This window comes from Columba livia, chromosome 8 (genome assembly GCF_036013475.1).
Source record: "Columba livia isolate bColLiv1 breed racing homer chromosome 8, bColLiv1.pat.W.v2, whole genome shotgun sequence".
Lineage (NCBI taxonomy): Eukaryota > Metazoa > Chordata > Aves > Columbiformes > Columbidae > Columba > Columba livia.
Window position 1 is genome coordinate 4887213 of NC_088609.1, and position 27634 is coordinate 4914846.

The window sequence follows — 27634 nt, forward strand, 5'->3', positions numbered from 1 at the left end:
AATTACCATGGGAATTGAGGAAGAAGGCTGATTTTGACTTTTAGCAGTACCTCATGTTGTTCATGTTGAATCTAAAATATTGCACACTTTGCACTAACCTAAGCGCGCACACATAAAGGTTCTGTGCAATCTCTACAAATTTGTCGGGGAAAAGGAGACATCAGCATTTTCCCAAACTACAAAACTTGAGTCCAGGAATACCTGGCACTTCAGGTTCCAAAGATAGGGGCTGAAATAATCCTATGGTGAATAAGCAATTTGCTCAAGGTCACTTGGTGCATCAGTAACAAAAATCCCTGAGATCAGGTAGAAGAATCGCCTTTCCCTGGCTGCCAGATCAGCAAGTCTTAACCAGTGCTGTGAAATTCAAGAGGCAACACCAAAGTAAAGAACAGGGCTGTCTGACTCTGCACCCAGGTAAGATTTTCTGATGACTCCTCTTCTGGCACTTCCACTCTGATCTATAGAGGGAACCTAAGGCAACTCGGCTGTTATTGCAGGTGTCTCAGGTTGGCACTTGAATGAGGAGGGACAAATCTGTGGCTCTGTCCCTGTTCTTGTTGAACAGCCATGCTGGACGGAGTCCTTAGCAGAACTCCACTTAGTGTCTCTGAAAGACACTGGAGAACTCACTGGATAAGCATTAAGGAGGTGAGTTATTACAAAGGAATAATCCTAAGAGAAAAATTAGAAGCATGATGAGAATTTCCAAGATACACTGCTTTAGTTCTTAAATTAGTCTACAGATTGCTCATTTTGAAATTAGATTTATTACTTGATCAAATTGAAAACAACATACAGGCTACCAGAGTCTTGATTTCATCCCATATTTGCATTAAAAAAACAAGCACAACTGCAGACATGTTAGACATGTTAGACAACAGGAGCCCAGTCAGAGAATGGAAGAACAGAGATGCATTGGAAGCCTTGGGATATGTGGCTCCGCTCCTCAAACAGTGCAGAATCAATTCAACCCAGCTCAAAACACCGGGAAGAGAGAGAAGGAGCAAGAATGGGTCCTACTACTGTCTCTGGTCACCTGAGGGGTCTGCTGATGGAGAAAGAGGTCTCTTTGAAGTCCAGCCACAGGCAGAGACATTACTGCAATCAGGTGCTTTACAAAAAATACAGTCACCTTTTTAAACCTTATAAAAAGTAATCACTGGCTTGCCAAGCTTATCCTGAATTAAGGGCAAGCCGCTGTTTGTCTATACTAAAAATGCTTTTTATGGGTCCAACCTGGACCAGTCACAGATGGAAGCTTCATGAAAAGTCAGATCTACTGCCTGCAGCATCACATGCAACAGGCCTAAAGGGCCATCAGGGCTCCCGTGGGGCACATCGAGCATGATTTCCTACCGAGCACATTCAAGAAGCACCTGCCCTCACTGTAATGATGCTGTAACAGAGATAAACACACCCCCAAATACAAACCACTGGAGAAAGTTATTATCAGTCAAGATCAAAGTATAGGTAATGGAAAGCATAAGTACCTTTGAGACAGCTGCTCTGTAAAGAGCTTTTATTGCTACCTGTTGTACTTCAAGCCATAAAACCAATTGCTTCTGCAAAGTCAATATAGACCCTCCAAACATCAGGGTCACCAGTTTTAAGTTCACAGAGAGAAGCCAAAATGCAGTTCAATCACCACACTAGGAGAAAGTATGCTCACATTTGAACAATGCAGCACAAGAACTGGTGGGAAAATTGGGAAGGCCCTTTGTCTCGGAGTGCAGGATGGCAGCGGTTTCCAACACAGTGCAGCCAACCGACAAGAGCAAACCTGGAGCCGGCAGAAAATGCAGCGTAACAAAGCTCCTCTTCCAGAACCAACACCAGGCACAGGAGCTCTTGAAAGTCACTCAATACTGTTAGAGGCGGGTGGCAAAACCTGCTGCAGTTGAACAGCACTCCAAACAAATCCAGCTGTTTCATACTAGGTCATCATTTTAGGATGTAGTTGTTTAGAGCCATGTGTTTGCTGCACAGGGAGCATTTAAGTCACAGGGCAGTTTGGGAAGAAAGCCTGAGCACAGGCACCTTTTCTCTGGAGGCATAATGGCGTATGTTTTTCAGTAATAACCCGGTATTGTTCAGCCTACAAGAAGTTAATACCAAATCTTAAGATACTCTGACAGAACACAGGCAAGTTTGTTAAGACACTGCCAGCTCTTCTCTGTGTTTGCTCACAGCGCATCACTTCAGAGAGGCTTACGTACAGGCTAAGACAAAGTGCAATTTCATTCCTATGGCCTAGACCAGAATACCTGCAGCTACTAGACTCTGGTCTTAAGAGATCCTAGTTTTATCAAGTCAACTATCCCATTCATCAGAATGTGATTTAATACCCTGAGACCAGGAGTTTTGGATATGGAAAAAAACCCAAGCAAACAAAAAAAACAAACACAAAAAAACCCCAAAAAACAAATGGCAAGGAAAACCCCTATCTCCTTTCAGAATCTGTTTAAGCCTTCCAATACTGATGAATGAGGTATTCCACCACAAAATTGGGACAGAACACCTTTATGCAAAACTGTGGTTGTGCAAATCTTTGCTATGTTTATCATTCTCCTGACCCTATAAAAATGTAGGGTAAGATTTTCTTTACAAAAGTTGTAGTTTATTTCTTTTCTGATCAAGAGTTGTATTACTACACAATACTACATTTTATTGCTAATCACAAATCGATGCACCGGGGTTTCAGAAGAGTTTGGTTTATAGCGTTCCAATGTAACAAAAGGAAAGAAGTTACAAATCCAGACTTTCAGACACATTGCCAAGTCCCTATAGAAGCAGGGATGCATTAGGTCTGTTCCACTAGAAAATTATCCTCTTGAACTGTTTCTGGAGAACATGTAACCATAATTTTCTCCAGCAAGAAAGTCACCCCATCATTCCATGCAAAAAGAAGGTGGACAATCTGTTCTGTAACCTAAAATTCCCTTTCCTATAGAATGAGAAAGGAACATGTATTTACATGGCTCCTACTGTCGTGTGTTAATGCTTAAATTACTAGGAGCGAGTCGGCACATCTTTCGGGTAAACCCACTACCCAGCTTAACTCAGCTTCCTATTGCTGGGGTAGCAAGTTCTTTCCAACACAACTGAGATGTGCCCTACTAAAAAATGCTGCGGTGACCTCTGCCAGACAGCAACACAGCAGCGCTCCTGCTTCAGAAGAGCACTGCACAGCCTTTCAGTAATACATACAGTTCAGTGCATGCTGTATCTGTCCCAAACCCAATTTTAGCTGTTGCAAGCAAAAGCCTCTGGCCATACAACAGACAGTGCTGGCACAGAAGAGGTACTGCACTGCTTCAGATACTGCTGCCCTGTCATCCCCAATACTGTAATGCTGATTTCAAGAAGGGAGAGTTAGGACTGTCCCTTTGGTCATTATTGCCTTAGAGGGAGTGGGAAGAAACTCAACAGAAGCTCTTTGGGAGCCAAATGACTACTGGGAGCTGAACGCCTATTCTTGTTAGAAGGCTGCACTGCACAGGGCTCCAGACAGATTTCATTGATTCTGAGGCACATACAATGAAACTTATGATTAAGTCAAAACAAGTATCAGAACAAAAATATTAAATGGAGGGTTAAATAATTTTCCCTATAGCATTCAATTTCACATTTCACCTGTTCACATAAGCACCTCCTGTCTGCTTGGATCTGAACAGCCTACAGCTCAACCTTCAGAAAGGAGGTGCTGAGAAACAAGAGACTAAGCTGCTTGCAACAAAAATATGGATATAAATATAAAAAGAGGTTCAATTTCAAGCACCAGTAATACTGCCTGCTCGAGCCCAGGTGTGGTCACCAGGGAGACTCTCAAAATCAGAAACATTATTCAATTAAAACAATACACTGTACTATTCTGCAGCTGCCAAGATTCCTGGCTACAACTCCCATAAGAGTTTGCCACCTGTCAAAATTGTCTCTAAGAAAAAAGCAAGACTGCTCGATGAGATGAAAGCAACACCCCCAAGCTGGCTTATTCAGTAAGGACCCAACTTCAGACCAGGAGTCTGCAGGCATCAGCTTCAGCAAATGGGATCTGTTTCACTATCCAACAGCTGCCTTTCAGCTACTGCAGAGCATCAGCTTTTTAGCTTCCTTAAAAAAACAAAACAAAAAAACCCTGGTTTCGAAGCATCCAAATATGGCCTGTTGCACTGGAGCGTTTAAATCCTTGGGGGCAGTGGGCATCTTCTTCCTCTGCCACAGGCAGCGCTTACTCCATGATGGCCCTGTACAACGCAGGTTCAATGTAATCTTCCCGGTAGCGTGAATTGATCACTCTTTGTCTCTTCCTCTCTTGTCTGACCTCCTTCTCTGCAAAGATCTCCGTGAAGCGCATATCTGAAGCTATGGACTAAGAGAAAAAGCAGAATTAGTCACTAGGACGCTGATCAAATCCCTGCCTCCACATCCACCTACTGCATGTAAGCAAGAACCAAGTCAGAACTCTGGGAACATTCAGCCTTCTTCAAAAACTGACCGAACAAAAGAAGAAAAATATTTAAGAAAATGGATTTAAAAGGCTCGGGATAAGTTTAAGTGAACTGTAATCAGAGATCTAAAGAATCACAGGTTTCAAATTTAAGTAGCTAATTTAAGTTCACAGTCACTTTCTTAAAGGAATAAACACACTTACCCGTTCCAGCTTCCAATCAGCCTAGGACATTTTGTGCCTTATGGAGCAGGCATACGGAAACACCTGGTCACAGGATTCAGCTATGACACGTTCTTTCTTAAACCTCAGCCATCCTGTGTGCCTGCCAACAGGTTCTGCACTAGGGTGTGCATGATCATGCTGCAAAGCGAGATACACCAGCATGCTGTCCATAGTTACGGTTCTCATAGCGGGAAGCATAGAGCAATGGAACCAGGACCCGAAGGGACTGTGGGATCTCCATCCCCTCACAGATAATCTAAACTTGATTGGAGAGAGCCCTGAGCAACCCTGACTTCAAAGTTATTCTGCTTTGAACAGGTGACCAGATCACAAACCTGCAGAGGTGCTTTCCCACCTGAATTATCTTACAGTTCTAAAAAAAATGGCCAGTTCTTTTGATGCCAGCCTACTAAGAGCTTTTCAGAACAAAAAGTGAAGAAACCCGGCCATTCTTTGCCATGGGAATAAACAATGAAACCCGAGAATACAGGCATGAAAGGGTATTAACATGCTGTCCCAAACAGCGACTCTGCTATAAACTCCCATATCTGCAGAAGGAGAGTTAAAGTCTCTCCAGAGTGACACAGAACTTTGCTCTTGTAGCCTGATCAACTACCAAACTTCACAACAATTGAGGAGAGCATCAGATTGTAATCTTTTGCTGTTCAAGGACAAATTAGGTTAGAATGAGCTTCCCTAGTATATGTTTACATCCCATTTACTTACCAGCCTTGACTTCACTCTCTTAGGAAGCTCCTCATCAAGAGTATACACATCGTCCCTTTTCACCATCAGCTGTGATCCATCTTCAAATTCCACCTAGAAGAAAGAAGTGAGTTGTTCTGCCAGAGCTCTCAGAAGTTGGAATCCTCCCACAGCTACCCAGAACTTGCCCCCTCCTCCCCGCAGAGGTTTCTCATTAAATAATCATCTAGCACTTGAATTTCGTAAGATACGTATGCAGGTATGCACACTGCAAGAGCTTTTAACCAAAACCTCACCAATCCCATAACAGTAAAAATAGGCCAGCAAGTTTTGGGCTATTCTTGTAACACTTGACAAGGTAGCAGCCAGTCACTTTAATATGGCCTGAACAGTCATTCTTTTGGAAGTGTGTAAGGCATGATGCACTCTCACTAAATAAAGAGCAGCAAAACCACACTTATTTTAAGTAGTTTAAACTACAGGAACAGAATCTGCTGAAGATTTGCAGACCAGCAATTTTTCAGAGGCTGACACTTTTAAGTAGGTAGCCAGATATAAGTAGAGCTGTAATCAATCACTTTGCTCCTAACTCCAGCAACTGTTAGCAGCAGCTGGTACTGCTGACACCACCAAGTAGCTTCCCCTGAAGTGTCTGACTCCTCTACAGCTCTGCTGGCTTTGAGAAAACGTTAACATGATCAGCTTGTTATGAATGATAAATTTTAGACAACAGTTCTGTACCTGGTACATTTGGATGGCATGTGATGCAACAAACTTGGCTCCGTAAACTTGTCCATCTGTCCATCTCACCTGCACAACTTCCCCTTCAGCTGGGGGACCTAACTGAAGACAGTCTCGACTCTACAGCATAAAGGAGGAAGGTAGGAGAGACAAGGAGATAAGTAAGCAGCTTCCTTATGTGAAGATTCAGCAAACAACAGGGGAATTCATCCATCACACTGCCCACCACCCCAACAATTACTCCATTTAAGAGAACCAGGCTGAGAGACATCCATCTATGTCATCTGTATTTAAATCCTAATAGTAAGCCCAACTTCAAAGCACTTGATGGAGGAATGGTATGCAAGTACCCCTTCAGACCTACCCCTGCTAAATGGCCAAAGACGAGCTGCACTCTCTGTTACACCTGTTCCTCTGTGCCCTCAGCTACGTCAGTCTCATGTGACAGCCTCAGGCCATCTTGCAGCACACCTCAGCCACAACATGACCAAGAGTTGGAACAATTACTAAATCCCCTGCCGTGTCTGCTCTGCAGCAGCAAGAATAGACTCACATCATGTGCCCTCTATGGGAACCCGATTCCTACTGCAAAACCTACCACAATGTCCTCTGGATACAGGTTATCACTGAAGGAACCATCATCGAAGTTGACCTCGTAGAAAGTCTCCTTCGCAAGGCTGACCACTTCACATTGATAGAAGCGACCATTCTTGTGCTTGCTGATGACTATCTGTCCAGGTGACAGATCCTGGAGTGCAGCCTTAGCTCGCTGAGGGGAGAAAAAATGATCACTTTGTATACGGCCACTCAAAGAATGTGCTGAGCAGCACAGCTCCAGCGCTGGCAAACTAGGAAGCAAAATGAGGTAACTATACTCAAGACACCATCAGCAGCATTTTTAGAAAAGTTCTGCCTCTGGCATTTCAAATGCTTAAAGCCTAATCTGTCAGATGCAGCTGTTGTTAATTTACTTAGTAAACGAAGCACTCATTCTTCAGTGCAATGCAAGGCCTTTACAGTAAATATTGTTTAATAGACTGTTGTGGTTTTGATGGCTAAAAGGGATACATGGGATCTTTATAAACTAATAGATCACTTAAAAATGAAATTCTATCACCACTCATACAGCCTGCTGGAGTCCCAGCACTAACTCCTGCATATTAAGTATCACAGCATAAAACCTACTATTACTCCTCATTACAACAGCCACAGGAGGGATTCATGCTCTCAGTCCTTCTGGGCTGCAAATCAAAGGACCTGACTAAGATCATTCAGAGCAGCAGCAAGGCTGAGATCAGAATGCGAGACCAACACCATTAGATTATACCGAACATTCTGAAAGAGCTCAACTTTTCAGTCCCTCCGAGATACTGCAGGTTCAAATCCCAGGAGTCACACCCCTACTCACCTCTGCCTGAGACGGAGTCTTATGCCTGAAGCAGGTAATGAAGACAACAAATGGCCAGTCATCAGGCTGCATCATGACTCCTGCTGCTTGGGCACAGCTGACATGGAAGGATGTGGGACACCGTCCGTGTGAGCACTGTACACAACAACCTGCAATTCTCTTTCTTCTTTTCTTGCAGAAGATACATTTCTGTGAGCAGGAAAGCAGAGGTTACTGGTTGTCACTAGCTTTTACTCCACACAAAGAGCTATCTGGTCTAAGTGTCTGATATCTGTGCCATTTGCTCTCTGAGAGCGCTGCTACTTTCTGATTAAAAAGAAGCAGACGACTGCCAGGTCTAGTTTAGGACAAGGCGATTATTAATAAATTTAAAGTAACTCCATAGCTTAAAAACATACATTAAGTATCTATCAGCTCAACACGCACAAAGCATGCCACTTGAGGATACTACCAACATGACACCTTGGATTAAATCAGTCTACAAGGCTCCAAAGTCAAAAAAACACAGAAGCAACAGTTAAAATTCTACCACTACTACCATTGACTGAATTGTACTTGGGTAAGGCCTGATGGGCTGTTTTAGGAAACGAATGTCATCTGCAATGCATTAGCATTTGTAAAGCAGCACTGAGCCGTGAGAGAGTTAAGCACAGTTGCTTTCTTGCTGAAGACATTCACTCATTATACAAATGCCTTGCACATCCTGAAGTGCTCAACAGCAGTCAATAAAGCAAGTAAAATACTAGGGATTAGAACCAACAAAACAAATACCACCCTTACTTCACTCTATAAATGTCATTTGCTACATATAGAAAGATGTGCCCCCTTTGCTCACTCCTTATCTGAATAAGCATACACTAGAACACAGAAAATTTCAAAAAATGGCAAAAGGAACAATTGCCATTTCCCATATAAACAACAGAACAGATTAAATTCTTCAGTCTGAAGAGGAGATGACTTGGGGTTGTAGGGATAACCAAAGTCTCCCAGATTCTGAACAGACTGGAGAGACACTTTGAAGCCTCCCCAGTGAAGCACACCTTACCAGTCTGAAACGTTGCAGGGGGATTTTGCCAACATCTACAGGACTCCGCTCTGCAATGTTCACAAATTTTGCCTCCAGTACAGCTACAGCACACATCACATGAACCCACCTATCAGGACAGAAGAGGGGAAAAATACATTAATATGCATTAGGCTGAGAGAGGACACTTTGGAGTTTAAGGTAATACAGTTCTGTTGAAGTTTGACATGTAAACCATGATAAATAGCCTCTGAGAACTAGCAGTGTAATCTTCTTTCCTACTGCTAGTAACAGGGTACATGTGGGGCAAAACCAAGACTTCTTCATACTCCCAATCTACTACTACAGGGTTTAACAGGAGTGTAATTTAGTGTGGCTTGTGCTGGTGGCACACCTGCATTATAAAAGCCCACCTGATAGGTTTATTCCTTCACAAACCCGTCCCATAGCAACAGTTCAGTTGCTACTGAATTACTTTTGACCAAGAGACTGAAGCTCCATATGACATCCCTGAAATTTCTGGAGGCCAAGTTTCAGTCCCACTCCTATTTTGCTTCAAATAATTTCAGATGACACACCACACCAAAGGACAGAGGACAGGCAGTTGTATGCAGTGTACGTGCTGCAGAGGTACACTGAATTTCAATATGTTGTTCTACCTAAAGCTATGGGTGTCTTTTGTCTCCATCACCACCACATATTACATGAAGAAATCAAAATCCTCTGTGAGGTGGTTCTGAGAGATGTTATCTCATCAAGAATCTTATTTTTATGTGGTACATTATATGTCTGCACACTACACCTCTGCACTATAAAATGCAAAGCAATTAACAGCTGCTGTCAACCGAATGAGAGTGAGGCATCACCTGAAGATATGATGATCACTGCATGTGAACACAATGAACACACTTTACCATAACTCTCCCTCAGTAACACAAAGGTGTGGAAGGTGTTTTCGCTCACTCCGTTAACACCAAATGCAGACATTGGCTTTACTGGATTACCTGCAGCTATTTGGGAATTGAGCTTCTCCCTTAGGACCAAAAAAGCTGGAACACTCACTTGTCATCATTGGCTCTCTGCAGTGCTCCTCCTCGTAATGAACACAAACAGCAGTCCTGGCACAAGGAAGAAAGCGTTAGCTAAAGAGTGAAATCCAGAGCAGTACAGTTGCCTCAGAACTTCTTCCTCAAAATTCACATCCAGAGGAAGAAAACGGTTCCCCTGTCAGAAAATAGCTAACTATCTCCTATGGATCAGCCCTTGAGCTCTCAAAAGCTGCTGCTCTTAGGGCAAATAGAGGCTCCAAGTCTGTTAAGACAAGTAGGTCTACCACTGAACACTTGTTTGTTATGGGTTCCATTTTCAACCACAATACCCTATGTCCTTTGAGGATGTGTAAAAGGATCTAGAACACACACAAGCAAATACAATTCAAAAGGCTGACCCGTTCTGCTGACTGAGAGCCTATACAGCTTTTTAATGGAATCCCATTCTTCTTGCCTTCTTCACATGTGCACACCCCCCTAGTTACTAACAGAAGTTACTTTCTGTTTTAGAAATAGTAGCTACCATAAACTAAGATGGATAATTGAGTTATTTCCACATCTATGCAGAACGTTATCTGCATGACTCGAGTCAGCTTTGCGCTAATTTAAAGGATTATACCACTATGGCTTAAAAATCACCAAAATACAACATACTGGCTCCTAAACTTTCTCTAAATCGCCTTCTTTTCACAGGAGGGAATAAACTGAAAATACAACACTGCGGAAATTAACTTTGTAAGCAGACTCCATCTGTGAGAATCTTATGAGAAACTTTACCTCCTCCAAGGCATTTTCGGTACACCTGGAGCACATCCAGTCTTCAGTGGCCTTGTCAGGGGATACACCATAACAACCTACAAGAGACGCAGCTCACTTAAAAGCTTACCTAAACCCAGACCCACTCCCTTAGGGCCCAGAAGTAAAATCAATGAGCCTAAGGATGACTTCAAGTTATCCATGCAGCCACCTCCATATTTCAAAGGCCAGCACTCAAGTATATGCCATTCAGATAAGGGCTGAACTTGGTCTACTTGTACATTGAACAGACTGGCAAAGGCTTGCTCTGATGTACAGATTTAGTGCAGAGGAACATCAGAGCTTAGGGTTAAGTCCAGATGCACTCACTTGCATGAACGCAGACATGGCAGTTCTTGCAGGTGATGAGTACGCTGGTTCCATCTTCCTCTAAGTAAGGGGTTGAAAGATTGAGGTCAGTGCTGCAGCCCGTTGCAGTAAAGCACATTTCAGGAATCAGGGGTTTGGTTCGGATCTTCCCATCCACAGCAGCTGGAGCTCCTCCAGAGTTCTGACTGTTGCCTCCACACTCTGCCTGTAAGGCATGGACGGGAAATTTATATTTTACAAGCAAAACTGTCTCATATCATCTTTACTCACCCATCATGCCATACATAAATCCAGTTTAAAGAATGAAGCTGCTGAAAGACTAGAGTGAGTAGGTTAGGTGAAAATACAGTTAGTTTATAAAATCCTCAGCTACTGCAGCTTCAGAATGAGATTTATTTTCTACTCAAACAGCTAAACCCAAGGTCTGAACTGCATCTCTCTAATGAGCAACAAGATGCACATCAAACTGCGTCTCTTCTGACAGAAGAGATGGAATCACCAAGCCCATCTCAGGCCCCACGGGCAACACCTCAGCTGCATCCCCGTACCCCCTAATAAAGAGGATCATAACACTGCTATCCAACACTGTATATTTATCTTACCTCCATATGGGAGGATTACGATCACACAAATAGATACTTACTGCAATCCCCTTTATTTTTCCTAGCTCTGAACAAGTCTAATGGGCTTTGAAACTAATCTGTTCCTGGAAAATAAGCACACTAAAAAAAACAGTTTCCCAGTTAAAGCTCACAAGACTTTCAGGCTAATCTTTTATAATTTATTCATCTAAACCAATGTAAAACCAAACAGCAATTACATGTCAAGTTTACAGAGATAATGCTTCTATCCAAGCTACCTTCTTAAGTGATAAACATAAATTAATCTTTCTCTAGAAAGAAATGTTTCACACCATGTTTTATACCTCACAGGCCACCACAAAAGTAGCTTCCCTATCATTTTAAAATACTATTAGCAGAAACTGCAGTAGCAGAATGAAGCTGCACCGTCCCTCCTGTAGTGCATCAAAAGGCAGCGGAAAAAGAAGTCCAGGTAAAAATCACAGTTGGAAGGGAACTGATATGTTTTCAACAAGTCTTGTTTATTCAGACTCTTTAAAACTTACTGATTTTCACTGAACACTGCACATCAAGCAAAAGACTAAATGACTGAGGGAGACTTATAACGAAGGTGAAGAAAATGTATTTTTTCTAAGCAGCTAGATACTTTTCTTCTTCACAAAGTGAGTATTTGTCTGGCATTTTGTGCCAATTTTTTATTTGAATGAGTAGCTGAAGTGAGTTCCCAGACTTGCTATAGATTTTCTCAAGTTGGAACAAAGACCCTAACCACAGCTTAAATACTGGAACACTTTCTGCTTCATTGCCTGGTGTAGACAGACATTTGAAAACCTGAAGCTAGAGCTTTCTGCTTAATAACATTTTGAACTCAAGAAAGAAGCTAACAGAACTTAAACTGTCCTGAAATGTTTCACTTTGGACATTGTCAGCATCAGTGAAACCCATGTACTACGCAGCTTCTATGTAGAACTTCCACTCCTAACAAGAACCCACTCTCAGGAACAGCGAGATCAAACAGAAACTACAGTCTATGGTTTGCACAGAAATTAGGAACTACATGCACTATAAACCCCCAACAAAAATGTAAGGTCTTTATTTCCAAAACTGTGCTGAACATGTTTCTGGTGCCACCATAATAATACAGTGTTCTCAAATGAATCAAATACACTTAGAGTTTGTCCTTTCCAGTACACTGTGTTGTAGATGGAACATGCAATCAGATGAGTCAAGCTATTTTAAAATTACTTAGCTCAGGAACAGCAGAAAATTCAGTGTGTCACTCCTGCCTAAGCATTTAGTCAATATGGCAACAGGGTTCTGCAAGCCATTCCAAGCTATGTATTGCTATCGCTGCATGTTGTTAAAGCACATTTTCACGAACCATAGCTACCATTAATACGGATACGCTTCAAGAAAAGACAGGTTTCTTTCTATGCCATCCACAAACACCGCCCTAAATCCTTTTAATGAAGAGGTTTTCTTCCTTGCCAGCTCCCCAAAGATCATGTGCTACGAGTAGACTGAAAGTGTTTTAAAGAAGCGTAGAAGGTGTCAGTCTAGAGAAAAGAAATGGGATTTTACAGTTGGCTCCAGCAACATTCAAGCTCCATTCCGTGTTTCAAGCAAAAGCCGCAGAACACAAAAGCTTCTGTTGAACACCTGAGTGAGCCCCGGGGAGCGCCCAGGCAGCCTGTCGCAAGTGTAGTGATGTTTAACTTTTGTGCTCTCCTGGAACAACTCCTTGGGAAGACCCCAACACTGATACTGGCAATACACTAAATGCCATCTTTAAAACTATGCATCGCAGTAGCAACCTATTCAGTAATCTCTACAATAACATTATATTGGTCTACACACCTGATACGTCTGGAAGAGCATACAAACAGCACAGTAAGGGGACTGCTGAGCCATGGTCCGATTGTATTCTTTTTCAGCCTCAAAATTCGGTGGTCGATTCTGCCACAGCTGGCTAAGTGGCTTGGCCCATGCTTCTGTCTCCTCGGCCTCTTCTTCAGGAGTTAGCTGCTCTGATGCCTCTGCGATAAGGGATCATTAACTCAGTGAGTATGTGGCCTTTTATAGACACCCTTCTTGCAAATGAAACTAAATAAGGCAAGAAGTTTTGAATGGACACGAAAGAAAGACTTCCAGAAATGGACAGAAGGCTGACAGGAGCCAGTAACTTGGCCTCTTTGTTAAGAGGCTTCTACTCATCAAGCAACCATGCAAACACAAGATAGGCTCATTGGGTGAGAACAGCACCAGCTCCAAATAACATCAAGACAAATGATGCCAGCCAAAGAGTGTTTTTAAATCATGAATATTTACATCAATTATCTGAATGCTCTAAGGCAGACACAATTATGCAACTGTCTCTGGTACTGGTTTAATTTTCCTTTCAGAGTTGTGACTTTCAAGAGAATGGAAGAGGAAAGAAAGAAAATATCAACCGAGAGAAGAGTTTAATGATGCAAGCACATACACACACACAAAAAATAGATAAGCACCGCTGACTCCTGCTTATCACCAGTTACACAATGGAATACCCTACACTGTCCATAGAAGCTGAGACCCTCTCCACAGCCTCCCAAAGAGCACGAGGCTCCCTTACCATCATCGCTGATGCAATCTTTAACCAACAGTGGGTGATGGCGCGGGAGCTTGCTCAGCGGCTGGCGACGGCCCTTGGACTTCTTACTCTCCTTCATTGATCTTAAGTACTCCTTTGCTGCCTGGACAAGGAGAAGCAATTCAGCAGTCAATCAGCACGTGTCCTTCTGACATTATTTTTAAATGTATTTATTTTGAGCTTAAAGAAACCTCCACAAAATGCACATGTGCTTCCATGATTTTATTTCTAACAAACTAGCTTCAGCTCTAAACTAGCCAAGTTTCTGAGAGAACTGCTTCAAGCACTTTTGTTAGGGAAAACCAGATACTAAATCTGTTGAGCCATTAGAATAGAGATGTCTCACAGGCTCCAGTGTAGCTTTCCACGCAAGTCTGCTTGTATAAGAATTGTGTAAAAGACAGAAATGAAGTTGAATGGTTCAGCTTAGAAGAGACACAATGAAAAGTCTCACATATTCTGGAGAAATCCTTAGTTTGCATGTCAACTTAAAAATTCCAAATTTTAAAATAAAAAATAATGCAGAGGTCATTGGCATCTTGAACTAACAGCTGCTATGTGATGGAAAATTTGTTTTGAAATACACCATACTGGAGAAAACTATACACCCATTCAAAATTTCACCTTTTCCCTGCATGCAGTATACAATGGAGACATCAGTACCAGCTCCAGAACTTCTTTAGTTTAAAATAGCCATGAGAACTCTTTCCCAGTTTCAGCTTAACTACCAACAGATTCACCCATCTGCAGTTCCGTTTCTGCAATTCCTGAATTTTGAGGACATAATCATTATCGGCCTCCCACTCTCTATAACGCAGATTAAAAAGGGAAACAAAATACTTTGAAAAGAAACCACTAGGTAAGACTGAAACTATTACATCCTTCTCTTGGGTTGTCTAGTAAAACATTTGTTGGCAGTTCTTAAGCACTCAGATTTACATTGTCCCAACCAGTAATTTTCCTTCCATTGTTTGTTTTTTCAAACAGGACACACAGATGTACACATGTATGTAATTTTCTATTTTAAAAAAAAACCTCAAACATATTAATGTGCTTGTAATAAAGGCTGGATTGAACCAGACTAATTTCAGGTACAAACAGGTGCCTATTGCCATTAAAGGACCTGAATCAATCGGTAACACTGCCATGTCAAAACCATCAAGCTACTCTTTCCCTTAAAGCCCTTAAATAATTTAGAGAAGTTTTCAGAACAAGGGATCTCCTAGTTTTCTAGAAGAGGTAAAAGCACATAACTTTCATCTTAATTACTGTTTCTTTAGCAAAACCCGTATATATTAAAAAACGCATCAACAACTAAGCAACCTGCTATGCAAACACCAGTGGGATGGCAACGTAATCTGCACCGACAGGAGGTTTTGTTACAGTCAATCTGTGAGTGCATAATGCAGCCCTTAGGCTTTCAGCGCTCCTGCCATTTATACCTCTGCCAGCTCTTGCTCATTCACGCTGGTGGTGGCACTGGCTTTCTTTCCTGGCGTCTGTTCGTTGTCAGATCCGCTGGCATCCCCTTTAGCATAGCTATGGACCGTGAGCACCCTCACCGGCCCGGGAGGAGTTCGTGTTGCCAATGGATCAGGCGATTCAGAGTCAGAAGAACCAGAATATGCAGGTGAGCTGGGCTGGACGCTGGAAGTTGTGCTCTGCTTTGAAGTCGTTGAAATTGAAGTGGAATTTGAAGCATGCGAAATGGAGAGATCCAATGCAGCTGCTTCTTGCTCTTCTTCCTCCTCAAGCTTCACCGTTTTCAGTTCTTCAAATTTGTTGGAGTCCACACGATCTAGAAGAAAAGGTATACCGACTTTTTCTAAAATCTGGGCAGCAGAGAAAACATTTGTGCAACCATTTGCACAAATCCAAATAGGAAAGTAAAGTACTATACACACAAAAAAGCGAAATTGAGTAGATAATTAATTCAAACATCTATAAAATCATACTTGGCTTAGACAGAATAAAGCCCCCGCTCATTGCTTCTTCCAGTACAAGAATTAGGGAATATCAAACCAAACTAGCAGTGAGTGAGTTCAAAACAAAACACATGAAGATGATCCATTATACAGCCTAGCTAAACTGCCCAACTCCTGACCACATGGTGCTGCTGGCAAGAGGTTACAAGGGCTCATGGGAGACTTCGTAGAAGAAAAATAAAAACCCACAAACCAATGGAAGATTATTAAATACAAGCTGCGAAAGGCTGAAAACCAGAATACTAGAGGGAGACATTACAGATATTTGCCTTCTTATATTGTTCCATAGGCCTCCTGCTCCTCCCTTAAGAACAAGGATAACTGACCCATTATAAGTCACATTAATTTTCCTCCAGCCTACGGATTACAAATTACAAACAAAACATCCACACATCATACCAGACCCACACAACCAGTAAGGGTGCGTATGTTTTACACCATTTCTATAAACAGGTCACATTACACAACAGGGATACACGGGACCTGAGACTACTGAGGCCTCTCAACAGATTTCTGTATGCAGGCAAACAAAGAGAGCAAAAATCAAAGGCAGAAACACCAATTTCTTAAGCAAGACTCATGCAATACTTCCTGTTCCTTTTAATTCAGCTGAAAGGCAACATCCCTGTGACCCACCTGGTCAGTCACTGAAGCAGCTATTATGCAGGATGGCTGCCTACACCTTTGCTCTTCCTCAACATTTTTTATGTAATTCTCACTGGGGAGTTATTCACAGACATGGCAACAAAAGCTAACAATTCAAGCTGCAGTTATTTACTGAAGCCAGTGGCAGAAGCATCAGAAAAAATTAACGAAATAGCACAACAAAAAATTGTGCTAGATGCACATTCTGCTCTGGAAAAAAATTCAAATGGCAGTATCTCAAGCCCCATGACAGTAAATTTCTAAAGTGTTTGCCATGGCTCTGACAAACTAAGGTCTGTTTTTTTGGACATGACAATGTCTTAGTGACTAGTGTCATATGAGACAGTGCTCCAGATTCAGCTCTAGCAGCTTCTCTCCCTGAAGAACAATATCCTGGCTCCCTGTACCAGAATAAAGCTTGACACACAGCTACCTGGAAGCTTAAGTCCTTGTTCGCTTTGCTGCACAACTTCACTCGTAGGTCTCTCACGAGGCTCTGCCATATCTGCTTCATGCTGCGCAGAGCTCAGCTCCTCTTTGGGGAAGGCCTCGCTCTCACTCACCTCCTGAGGCACCTCCAGGCACACCCTGTGCCTTTTTGTTCCTATGCGATGCTTGGGGATGCTGCAGAAGACAAATCCATATGTCAGGTTAGCAAACACATAAGCTTGTTGAATTTGAGCCCAGATGCACAAAATACAGCCTGGTTTGGATAAGTGTTTTATGAGACAGCATCTAGCACGCCAAATAGTTTCCAAATCATTCTGAAGTGTTTTCTTTGCCTGTACAGAAGTAGAGTCAGAAATCCTTACGGATGACTCCTCAGCATCTGTTATCATGTATTAGGCAGCTATGTTCTAGCTGCAAAGTCTTTGCATTAAACAAAAATAAAACCAAACAGAAATCAAACCAACAACAAAAAAACCACCACAAAAGACAGCTTTAGGAATAATAGGTGACACTGGCTGAAAAAGATTTCACTGAAAAATGTCCACCTTCATCAACCAGGAACTGCAAACTGATGTTGCAGCTTGCAGCATTGATAGTACCAGAATTCGCTAGCAAGCATTGTCCCACAATGCCAATACACCCCCTTGTTCTTCTGGCCTCCCAGTGTACAGCACACACTTCCAATCCAGGCTTTGGACATCTGCCCAAAGATGAAGAACTGCCTTTCAAGCTGGTCCCTTTCCTGCCTATCACAGAGCACCATCAGTGTCACCTCAAACAGTAAAAACAAGAGTAAACCCAATTCCCAAGAAAACAGACCACTGCTAACTCTGACTGCTGTTGTTCTATCAGAATGGTGAACATTCAGTTGCAGCTGGGTCCAATTTCTAATAATCCAACAGAAAAGCAGAGGACTATAAAAAGCACTACCTTTTTGTTTCATCCTCACTTGTCTCCTCTTTACACGTCTCTCCCATTTCCATTTCCTCAGCACACTGTTTCCCGTTCTTTACTTTCTGCATGAGATCCCCTTTCAGGAACTCTGCCGCCTCTGGGGTTGGAAGAGCATGGTCAATGACAGTCACATCCTTCCCAGCTTTCCAAAGCTTGTACCGGTCTGGCTGGTACTTCCTCACAAACACATCCATGGAAATCTTCACCATGTCCTTCCGACACGAGCACTGAAGTCACAAAAAATATCCAAGTAAGGGCACGCATTCAGCAGTTCTACCCTGCATTCCTACATCACTTTGCTTTCAGGCCCTTAACTGATGAAAAAATTCCCACAGCTACACATAACTGAGCTTCAGAACTCTCAAGACTCTTTCCCAGGAAATCAAAAGGGCATATATTAAGTTACTAAAAGCTCATCAGAAAATCCAGCAAAAATGACAAAACAGAAAAACAGATGTTATCAAAATAACTACAAGAAAGCTCAGCAGCCTATTTAGAGAGTTGCTGGTAGAAGCTGACAGTTTTCAAATGAGCTCATACACAAACAGCCAGCAAAACCAGAGACTACGATAAGAAGCTGGAGCCACACAAACTCTGGGCCAACCCAGAGCAGCAGAGGTTCCTCTTGTCTGCGCATGGTTACAACTAGTGCTTCAAAGCATTCACTTCTGTGTAACTTCTGAAAACATAACCCACGTTTGTAAGGCACCTCTACAGCGATAGAAAACTATGCAGCTTAGAGGTTCAGCCAAGATACTTATTTTGATAATTGACTTAAGTTACCCAAGTCACACTTCCAAGCTAAATGGTCAATAAATAATTATTAAAATATCAGACAATATACTGACAAGTCCTGGCTACCAAGCACACCCTTTCATCTCTGGAAAGAGAACCAGTCCCTTGCTTTTCTTTGAAGTCTCACCTGATCTACAGAAAGCTAAAAAAACATGTTACGTGCTATCCACAGTTGAAACAAGGACATGAAACAGAAGCCTGACTGGACGTTGTTACTCTATCAGAAAACAAACATCACATCCTAAATAGAAAAAGCAGATTTCACTCCCTTAGAATAAATATTGGGGGCTTAATGAGCAGCAGAGCATTTGGCACTGCATTCAGGTTATTTGTACGCAACAGAATGGCAACAGAACTCTTACCAGTACAAATCCCTTACCAGTACAGATCCCTTACCAGTACAGATCCCTTACCAGTACAGATTGCTTCCCATACTCGATCCACCGAAGAGTAGCGAAGTTGGTAGATTCAGCACAGTTAAAACCATGATTAAAGCCAGCATGATAGCTATAAGGAAAGGTTATCATGAACTCTCCAGCCTCCTGTGTCACCTAGAAGACAATCAAGACGCCACATATTATTCACAGTTTGGTGGGTCTGAATAAAAGGAGCTCCCGTACCCTTCACGCAACATATCTGAAACCCCTACCCACAGATGGTGGTTGAAGTTACTCGCTGCAGCATATAGACTTGGTACTTATCTTCACTACTCTCCTACTTAAGTATTTGTTTAATGGAAAGTAACACCCAACAGTTTTTACTAAAACAGAAGTGGCCAGAAGAGCACAGAAGTGGTTATTACTCTGTGAGAGGCTATCTGAAGGTAAAAGATAATTACCTGTATCAGCTAAAGATTTGGCTGAAGAGTTATCTAAGGCCAAGTGAAACTTCTATCCAGACACAACTTGGAAATTTACTACTCTTTTCTTTTGCTGTTCATATTCAAGTACAGCTCTCAAACAGCCTTCCAACTGCTGCTCTTTAACATTTTCCCCACTGTCTAACAAAGGTTCATGACAACAAAACCCTTCAGATGCCCATGCAGATGTGACTCTACTTCTGAACAAGGACTCAAAGACTTCAATGTGTGTGTGGGGAGGGCAGGTAGCAGGTAACCACATGAGAAAGCAAAAATGTCTATAAAGTTATTAACATAATGAAAAAAAAAAGGGAACCAGCCATATTTTCTATTGAGGAAGCAGACCACAAAACCAAAATTAGCAGGGGACAAGTCTGAAACGAACAAAAAAGAACAATCTCTCTTCACTGAATACAGAACTAAGCAGTGAAGTTAAACACAGAATGTTGTGTATTGTTAAAAAAAAAATAATAAAAAGGCTGTGTCTTCTGTGATTTAAGTTGTCCTTGACAGATTTTTCTGTCTCAAACTCTTTCAGACCTCAACTGCCAGATAAGCCGAGGTACAGAGGGAAAGGATTGCCTTATACCCTCCCTGGTCCTATTTTCCTCTCCAAGCATCTGCTATTGGCCGCGGCTAAAGACGAGACAGGGCTGCATGAACCTCCTGACCGAGCTGGTACAGCTGTGATTACTTTTCCAAACCTTATCAAATGGGATGCCATATTTCTTCAAAATTGATGGAGAGATGAGGGTCATCTTGTGACGGAGAAACGCTTCACAGCTTTGGGCACTTCCTGGAAAGAAACCTGTTTAAAATAAAGGTAAGGAGAGATGTTACTGTTCTGGTGTGAATTAAACTAATTTTTCAGTAATTTTTATAAAAAGTTACTGTCTAAACAGTATTTTTTTCCTGGGCCTAAGAATGTGGACAATCTTATCAGAAATTTGAAAGAACATTAGAAAGACTGCACATAGAGAGATCTTGCCTTGGCTATACCCTTCCAGTTGTAATAATCAATAGTTAAGGATCTTCTTGTTAAAGGTTAGACCACAGCTACATTAATTGTAATGTGACATTTCTCTTATGTGTATACTATAAACAAACACTCAGAAGTAATATAATCTATATTCTAAAAGGCTAATTATCAGTTCAGTTGTGCCAGCCTGTGCTCTCATAAATGTTACAAGCATGCTGTACTCTGAAAGAGCTGAAACCCGCTGCAGCTGCGCAGCTGTACATCCCATCTTCTGCAAAGGCAAGACATCAAAGAATTGCCCAATTACCTTTTGCGAGTCTCTCCAGACGCTTCCCATGCTCTGGAGGGATAGAGTACCTGCAGTGACAAGAACAAATCTGTTAAGGTGAAGTGACACGACGAAAATCTCAAAGATTGACTAGAAATCAAGAACAGGCATGAATTACTTAAAATAAATCCTCCATTCTACATTGTCTCTTTCAAAGTACAATGATACAAAGCTAAAAATCTTTATCAAGGACTATTGCCGCTCTACCCCAAGAAAAATCAAGAGCCAAAAGCTGTCTATCTCCTCCACTGACTTTTGCATAAGCAGTCAAGAAACTAAAAGATCTGATGTATTTAATTAGCAGACCTGCACAGCAAAACATGTATTGCGAGAAGAAAGGGAAGGGCACTTCCCGACCTGTCTCAGTTCACAGCTGTGCAATCGCCAGTAGGCTCGGTGCAAGGAGGAACACAGAGCAAGAGAGAAAATGGAATCATCTCTTGCAGCTGCTCAGACCAAGGGGGGACTAAGCCACATCCTTAACACATGCACAGCTTGCCGTGTGCTCCTCAGGGCTACGTATCTCTCCGGACACACCTTTTCATGAGCATCACAAAACTCCAAGTTGGTTTGACTACAGTAAATAAACCCACCTACTTAGCTTGCTTTCGCTCTGGAACAGAGTGCTATATTGTTGATGGAGTTTCTTGTTAAATAAATTAGACTAAGGTATCACCAAACTTAACTTCCTCCGTGTACTACTGTAAAAGAAACAACGGGCAAAAGGTTTATCTGACTGAACTAATCTGTCTTCTGTTCCCATGCTATTGTCACTGCATAGGGTTGTTCACTGGTCACATGGTGCTAGCTATTATTTTTTACTGCAAAGTTATACTAAAAGGCAGCCAAAAAGACTAGTTTCCAACAAAACTGCCATGGAAACAATTGTTGAAGTTGCTTAAGAAATTTATTTGTGAACAGAAGGGAATGATTTACTCTTAAAATGCAACCCATGCTACAGAAAAATTTGGGAGTCTCCCCTAAAAACAATCAGGAAAGCTCAGACAGTGGACAAACCGTTCGGCAAGATCCACTAGCCTGCTTTTAGATCTGTAATGAACACTCACATTTCAAAATCTGTTAAATCACCTGTTCCTCTAGAGCCTGCGTGACAACAGGCACATTACCTCTGTATGGCCCATTTGACACCCACAGGAAACTGTACGCAATTTTTCCAAGTTCTGGCCCTATTGTAGTAGAGAGCGTCCACCCTGAATTGTAATTCTGGAGAACTCTCTATATGAGAACACCAAATGGACTTTCTAGAAGGTAACCAAACAAATGCTACTGAGGACACGTGCTGCTTTGCAGTTCTTCACAAGTTTCTAGTGTTCTTGTCATCAGATACGACCGCAGCGCGAGATCAGAGGGATGGGATTTGTTTTAGTCAAGTCTTGTAACTTCACAACTTTGACTCCAATATTTTATGGTATTGTTCTACATCTAGAAGCTTCCCTAGAAAAATCTTACCATGACTTGGGTTCCCCAAAATGCAAGTAATTAATACTGTAGAGATCCATGTCCTCAGTATGCCAAGCAAAGGAAGTTTTCCACATGCCAAAATATAAGTAAGGAGTATTCACTCCTTCAATGGTTATGCCGCTTTCATTCTCCACAATATCCAGAATCGTATTCAATCTGCCAATATTCCACGCATCTACATGCTGCAGAACAGAAGCCTCATGTCAAACAAGCATTATGAAGAACCAAACCACATCCTAACACATAGTGGCTACAGAGCTGTCCCACAAAAATACATGCACTAGTAGACACCAAAGCAGTGTTTGCCGACCAACATTTGAGCTCTTATAAGCCTTTCAGGACAGAACATCATAAAAGCAACACTTATGCAACAGCAGTTTTTGCTTTCTTGCACTAAACTGTAATAGGCTGAAGGGCTAGCACAGGTCCCTTAGCTGAAGAAGGCTAATAGAGGTAATGTTCTACCTGGGTTAAATGGAGAATACACTGTAAACATATAGTTTATCATGTTCCTGCCTACTCCAGAAGCTTGAAGACTGCTAAGACTATCATTAACTCTTTCTGCAAGCTCAGAGTCAAATGCCACATTAGTGTTTATGGAACACAATATACAGAGATAACTGTTACTTGAAAGCGAAGACGGTTTTCTAACCTTGTCATAAAGCGTGCCATTAACATCAGCACCATAGATAGGGGCATTGAACGTAAGGTTCTTCCAGTATTTTCGTTCAAGGTCTTCAAAGTCCGTGTAGCGTGGTGTGCAGTACCTGAAAAAACAACAAGGATACTGAAGACTTTGCAGTTTGATACTTGATGAGTCTAAACCGATGTTTTTTACCACGTAAAGAATCAAAAGCTATGATAAAAATACCTAATGCGTGTTATTAGCCAGACCCGACTCCAAGAACAGCAACGAGAGCAGCCACAGCTCTGTTCCTGTGGGACTTAGGAACAAAGGATAAGGAAATAAATGACTTTCCTCATTTCTCAGTTTACTTTCATTTTTGCTTTGTGCACAGCTCTTTGATCAGAACAATTTCACTTTCTAGTTGTTGCTTCTTAGCAAGGAAGGATGCAGTCAAAACCAGAAACAACACCAAAGAAAACAACTTGAAAAAAACCAAAACCAAACTAAAGTTTTCTGCCACGGTAAAAGTGACCAACATATCCAGACTCACCTGCTAGTAAACTGGTCAAACACACTCAGTTTACCAACAAAATATCCGCTTTTGATGTCCGTTCCCTGCTAACTACATCACTGGCCTCTTCGTGAAGCACTGAGGGGTCAAATTTACACTCTAAGACCTATTTAATATGTGTGTCTATACATATATTCCAGACAATTACACATATAGCATTAAAGGATAATTTTCAGTAAATTATTCGAGAAACAGGACCCTACAATATCTGACGCATTCTGCTCTCGCAAGAAAACACAAGCCTTAGTGGGCAGAGTGCAGCTGGCAATTCCAATGCCACTTCTGAACGGTGATTTCTAAGGCTGTTTGGCTTAAACTCATTTAGAAGCGAGCTTTTCCCTGTGTCCTTTTTCATATAAAGAATATTCCTTTCTCTACTAATTACTCAGTAAATATTTCGCTGGTCTAACTGCTAGGGACAGAGAGGAGTCCGCAGCACAAATAAAGAGTTCTGCTGCCACTAGACATCTTGCCAAGCGACATAAGCGACGAAGGTCCCCATCCACCCTGCTGGTTTCCCACGCACACCTGGTCTACCCAGGGCGTCCCGTTCACACCCCAAGCAGCACCAGCCCGTGGGGAGGACCCGACCCGGGGAAGCCTCGCAGGGACCCCCGCACGGAGACACGTTCGTACTTGTCGCTGTTGGCGATCCTGCGGAACTCGCGGACCGTCATGGCCTTCTTCTGGATGTTGTACTGCGTGAAGAGCCCGGACTGCCCCGTCACCACCTGCTGGATGGGCGCTGGGATGACGAGATCGTCGATGTCATCGTAACACCGCCGGGGCTTCCACTCCTTCGGGGGAATTATCTGCACGGAGCAAAACGTCGCCGTTAGCCGCCGCGGACCCCGGCCCGGCCGCCGCCGCGGGGAGCGCCCAACTTGGACAAGTCGAGCCGAACGCCCCCGGCCGCGGCGCGCCCGCCCCATCCCGCGCCGCAGTGGGGTAAACAAAGGGCGGAGGCGGCCCCGGGCCCAGCCCGGTGCGCGGCCTCCGCCCGGGAGCGGGGGTGGGGTCGCACCTTGGCCAGCCCGGCGCGGTGGGCGCCCTGCGCCTCCACGTAGGCGATGTACCGGCTGAAGTCCCGGAACTGCTCCATGCTGGGGCGGAAGGTCATGATCCGCGCGCTGGGGTTGAGGCTCTCCAGCTCCGAGGCCATGTTGCCGGGCCGGCCCTGCACGGACGGGGGGGCGGGTTTAGGGGGGGCCCGGGGGGCGGGTCACCCCGCTCACCCCTCCCCCACGCCGCTCGGGACGGGCCCCGTCGCGCGCGCACGCCCCGCCCTCTCCTGCCCGCCGGCCAATCTCCGCGGGGTCCGCACCAGCCCTGCCTCCTCATTGGCGGAGGGCGCCTGCCCGTCAGGACGACGACTGTCTTTTCCTCCTCACGGTGGAGAACGCCACCGATTCACGCCCCTCCCCCCCGCCCCCCTTCCCCGGCCGAGGCGACACCGGTCCGACGGAGGGGTCCGAGTCCCCGCCCGGCGTGCTCACGTCAGCAACGCGTCCCTCTTCTTCGCCGCCTCCGCCCTCCCCCCGGTCCAACGCCCGGCCGCTGTATCCCTCCGCACCACGCGCCCAATGAGTCCGGCAGGCCACCGACGCCACCGCGGCCGTTCCCCACCGCCCGAGCCCCGCCCTGCCGCCCCGGCCCGCCCCCTTCCCCTCCACCGCCCGCCTCGCCTCCGCCGCCGCAGCCAATCGTTGCCCTCTCCCTCTTCACAGCCAATAGGAATTCGACGACCTGCCGGGGCGGGCCAGCGAATCAGGAAGCCGTGAGCGGGACGGTTGCTAGGCGGACGGGCCGAGGGCCGGCAGCTGTCGCTAGGGGGCGGTTGCTAGGGAGGCCAGGCCTGCCCGAGGCGCCCGGAAGGCCGGACCGGACCGGGCCAGGCCGGGCCGGGGTCCCCGCGGCAGTCGCGGCGAGCGGGCCCACCCGTGTCCCGCCCACATCCCGCCTCCGGGTCCCCAGGGACCACCCGGCGGGCGCGGCGGCAGAGCCCAGGCCCGAGGATAGCGCGACTGCCCGGCCTCGCAGTGGCCCAGGGGCAGGCCCGGGCTCAGTCGCCCGTGGGGGGCTCCGGGTCCTGCCCTCAGCGGGGAGGAACCGTCCCCGCCCGCGCAGCAGCCGTTTGCTGTCAGATGCCCGAGGCTTGAGCGTGTAGCCCCACAGCGGAGGCCCGGAGCCCGCCCTGAGCGGCCCCCAGAGGCAGCTGGGCCGGCGCCCCGGGCCCCTCCCGCTGCCCGCGGGCCCCGCAGCCCGGGCGGCTGGTCGTGCAGGCGACTCAGTGCCGAGTGCTGGGCGTTAATCCCGGGTAAACCAGAGCTGTATTGAGCTGACGGGTTTTGGGCACTGAATGGTGACACACAACAGGCATGTGCCAATTTAACGTGTATACCGAGCTAATTATACTCCTACAAGTTCTGTGTTTGAGCAAAGCCCAAGTAGAATTTGATACTGTGTGAACTTGTGGCAGCAGAACCTGGAGCTGGACCAGCCCATGCAAGGGGGTTTTGCCAGCACAGACGGGTCAGCTGGAAACGTGGAGAAGTGTCCCTGTGGCCAGTGTGTGCATCAGTAATCCACCGCCGTTGTGCTGAGGATTGGGAGCTGCCGGCAGAGCTTTAGCAGCAAACTCTTCAAAGGGCGGACAAGGCTGAGTGCTTGACAGAGCCTGTCGGGGATACTGACCCTCCGTGGCTGGGGCTGGCTGCGATTTTCACAGATTGTGTTGGGCTAAATGCTTTTAAAATGTGGAAGTGCCAATAGGCAACCTTGAAAGTAAGCGCAACCCACCCGAAAGCTCGGAACCAGCCTCAGAGACCACACTCGGTCCTTCATGCCTAAATAAAACCTTAATTTCACTGTATATATTTCTCCTGACATGAGTTTCCCTTGGTGTTATGCTACGGACATGCGGCAGCCCTGAAAAATCTTATCAGAACAGCATTCCCACACAGACACGGTCTCCCACAGCATCCTCACAGCTAAGTTGAGGAGCTGTGGTCTGGACAATAGAGCAGTGAGGTGGGTTGCAAACTGGCTTAAGGAGAGAAGCCAGAGAGTGGTAGTCAATGGTGCGGAGTCTAGTTGGAGGCCAGTATCTAGTGGAGTGCCTCAGGGGTCAGTACTGGGGCCAATATTATTCAATATATTCATTAACGATTTGGACGAGGGAATAGAATGTACTATCAGCAAGTTTGCTGATGACACGAAGCTGGGAGGGGTGGCTGACACGCCAGAGGCTGTGCTGCCATCCAGAGACCTGGACAGGCTGGAGAGTTGGGCGGGGAATAACCTGATGAAATTTAACAAGGGAAAGTGTAGAGTCCTGCATCTGGGCAGGAACAACCCCAGGTTCCAGTATAGGTTGGGAAATTACATATTAGAGATCAGTGTAGGGGAAAGGGACCTGGGGGTCCTGGTGGACAACAGGATGACCATGAGCCAGCACTGTGCCCTTGTGGCCAGGAAGGCCAGTGGTACCTGGGGTGGATTAGAAGGGGGTGGTCAGTAGGTCAGAGAGGTTCTCCTGCCCCTCTACTCCGCCCTGGGGAGACCACATCTGGAATATTGTGTCCAGTTCTGGGCCCCTCAGTTCAAGAAGGACAGGGAACTGCTGGAGAGGGTCCAGCGTAGGGCAACCAAGATGATTAAGGGAGTGGAGCATCTCCCATGTGAGGAAAAGCTGAGGGAGTTGGGTCTCTTTAGTTTGGAGAAGAGGAGACTAAGGGGGGACCTCATTAATGTTTATAAATATATAAAGGGTGAGTGCCATGAGGATGGAGCAAGGCTCTTCTCGGTGGCAAACAATGGTAGGACAAGGGGTAATGGGATCAAGCTGGAACACAAGAGGTTCCGCTTAAATTTGAGAAAAAACTTCTTCTCAGTAAGGGTGACAGACACTGGAACAGGCTGCCCAGGGAGGTTGTGGAGTCTCCTTCTCTGCAGACATTCAAGACCCGCCTGGACATGTTCCTGTGCGACCTCACCTGGGCGTTCCTGCTCCAGCAGGGGG

The 27634-nt window shown here is 44.7% G+C and overlaps 1 protein-coding gene across 3 annotated transcripts; it reads right to left on the minus strand.

The window, feature by feature from the left end:
* Positions 1-751: 751 nt before the first annotated feature.
* KDM4A (lysine demethylase 4A) lies at positions 752-25260 on the minus strand. Of its 3 annotated transcripts, none has more exons than XM_065071582.1 (22): positions 25187-25260; positions 24638-24790; positions 24250-24425; positions 23067-23181; positions 22403-22596; positions 20912-20961; positions 20330-20433; positions 19180-19317; positions 17948-18198; positions 17001-17191; positions 15380-15735; positions 13920-14040; positions 13166-13344; positions 10728-10932; positions 10380-10456; positions 9616-9671; positions 8575-8683; positions 7530-7718; positions 6720-6890; positions 6122-6241; positions 5402-5494; positions 752-4372 (listed from the first exon to the last, which is right to left on the minus strand). In XM_065071582.1, exons 2-22 carry the CDS (start codon positions 24773-24775, stop codon positions 4232-4234), a joined length of 3174 nt encoding a protein of 1057 aa, XP_064927654.1. In that variant the 5' UTR covers positions 24776-24790; positions 25187-25260; the 3' UTR covers positions 752-4231. The 3 variants fall into 3 exon arrangements, with proteins under 3 accessions (XP_064927654.1, XP_064927653.1, XP_064927655.1); XM_065071581.1 differs by having other exon boundaries at positions 25110-25243; XM_065071583.1 differs by lacking the exon at positions 25187-25260 and adding an exon at positions 24938-25076.
* Between the last annotated feature and the right edge of the window lie 2374 nt (positions 25261-27634).